Below are 609 nucleotides of genomic sequence, written 5' to 3' on the forward strand. Positions count from 1 at the left end.
CCCCGTCACACACCTCACACACCCCCCTCAAACGGGGTGTTGAGGTATCTGCAGCAGCTCCACCACCGGCACAGCCAGTCACCCCCCCACGCTCCGTCCTGCAGCAGGCACTGATGGGGTCAAAGCCCCCATGGGGTGTGCGCTCGAGGGGGTTTAGGAGCCAGAACCAGTGACCGTTCTAGACTTCCCCCCGGGACAGGGCTGCCGGCAGAGCTCCATGGAGTCACAGCCCGACCCTCTTCCCTAAAGTGGCATTCCCGCACTCTGAAAGCGCTCGGGGCACGCCCCCAGGGACACGCGGAACCCCCGGCTTTACCTCCTGCAAGGCTGTGGCTTTGTGTCCCGTGACCAGGCGGCACATGATAATGTGCTCCAAGAGAATAACTTGGAAAGACGACAGGATGGGGCTGCAGTCCAGCACTGAGGAGGGAGAAGTCATTCTGGGAGCGAAGCAGCAGCCTCGCCGCGTCTAGCCAAACCCAACCCGCTGCCGCGGCGAGCCGGAGCCCGAGCACCCGTGCCGGAGAAACCCCGCGGGAACACGTGCTCATTGGAGCGACTCAAAGCTTGGACAGCCCAAGACAGGGACAGCCAGGAAGGCGGCGGGAG

General features: G+C 64.0%; 1 protein-coding gene across 1 annotated transcript in view; it reads right to left on the minus strand.

Annotated features, from left to right (window-relative positions):
* MAU2 (MAU2 sister chromatid cohesion factor) overlaps positions 1-609 on the minus strand; it is a gene marked incomplete at both ends in the record, with an annotated part of 8,663 nt that overhangs the window by 5,558 nt on the left and 2,496 nt on the right. The window contains 1 exon segment of the mRNA XM_010148186.1: positions 317-420. Coding sequence (XP_010146488.1) covers positions 317-420 — 104 coding nt within the window.

Source organism: Eurypyga helias, unplaced genomic scaffold (assembly GCF_000690775.1).
Source record: "Eurypyga helias isolate BGI_N326 unplaced genomic scaffold, ASM69077v1 scaffold21633, whole genome shotgun sequence".
NCBI classification, from domain to species: domain Eukaryota; kingdom Metazoa; phylum Chordata; class Aves; order Eurypygiformes; family Eurypygidae; genus Eurypyga; species Eurypyga helias.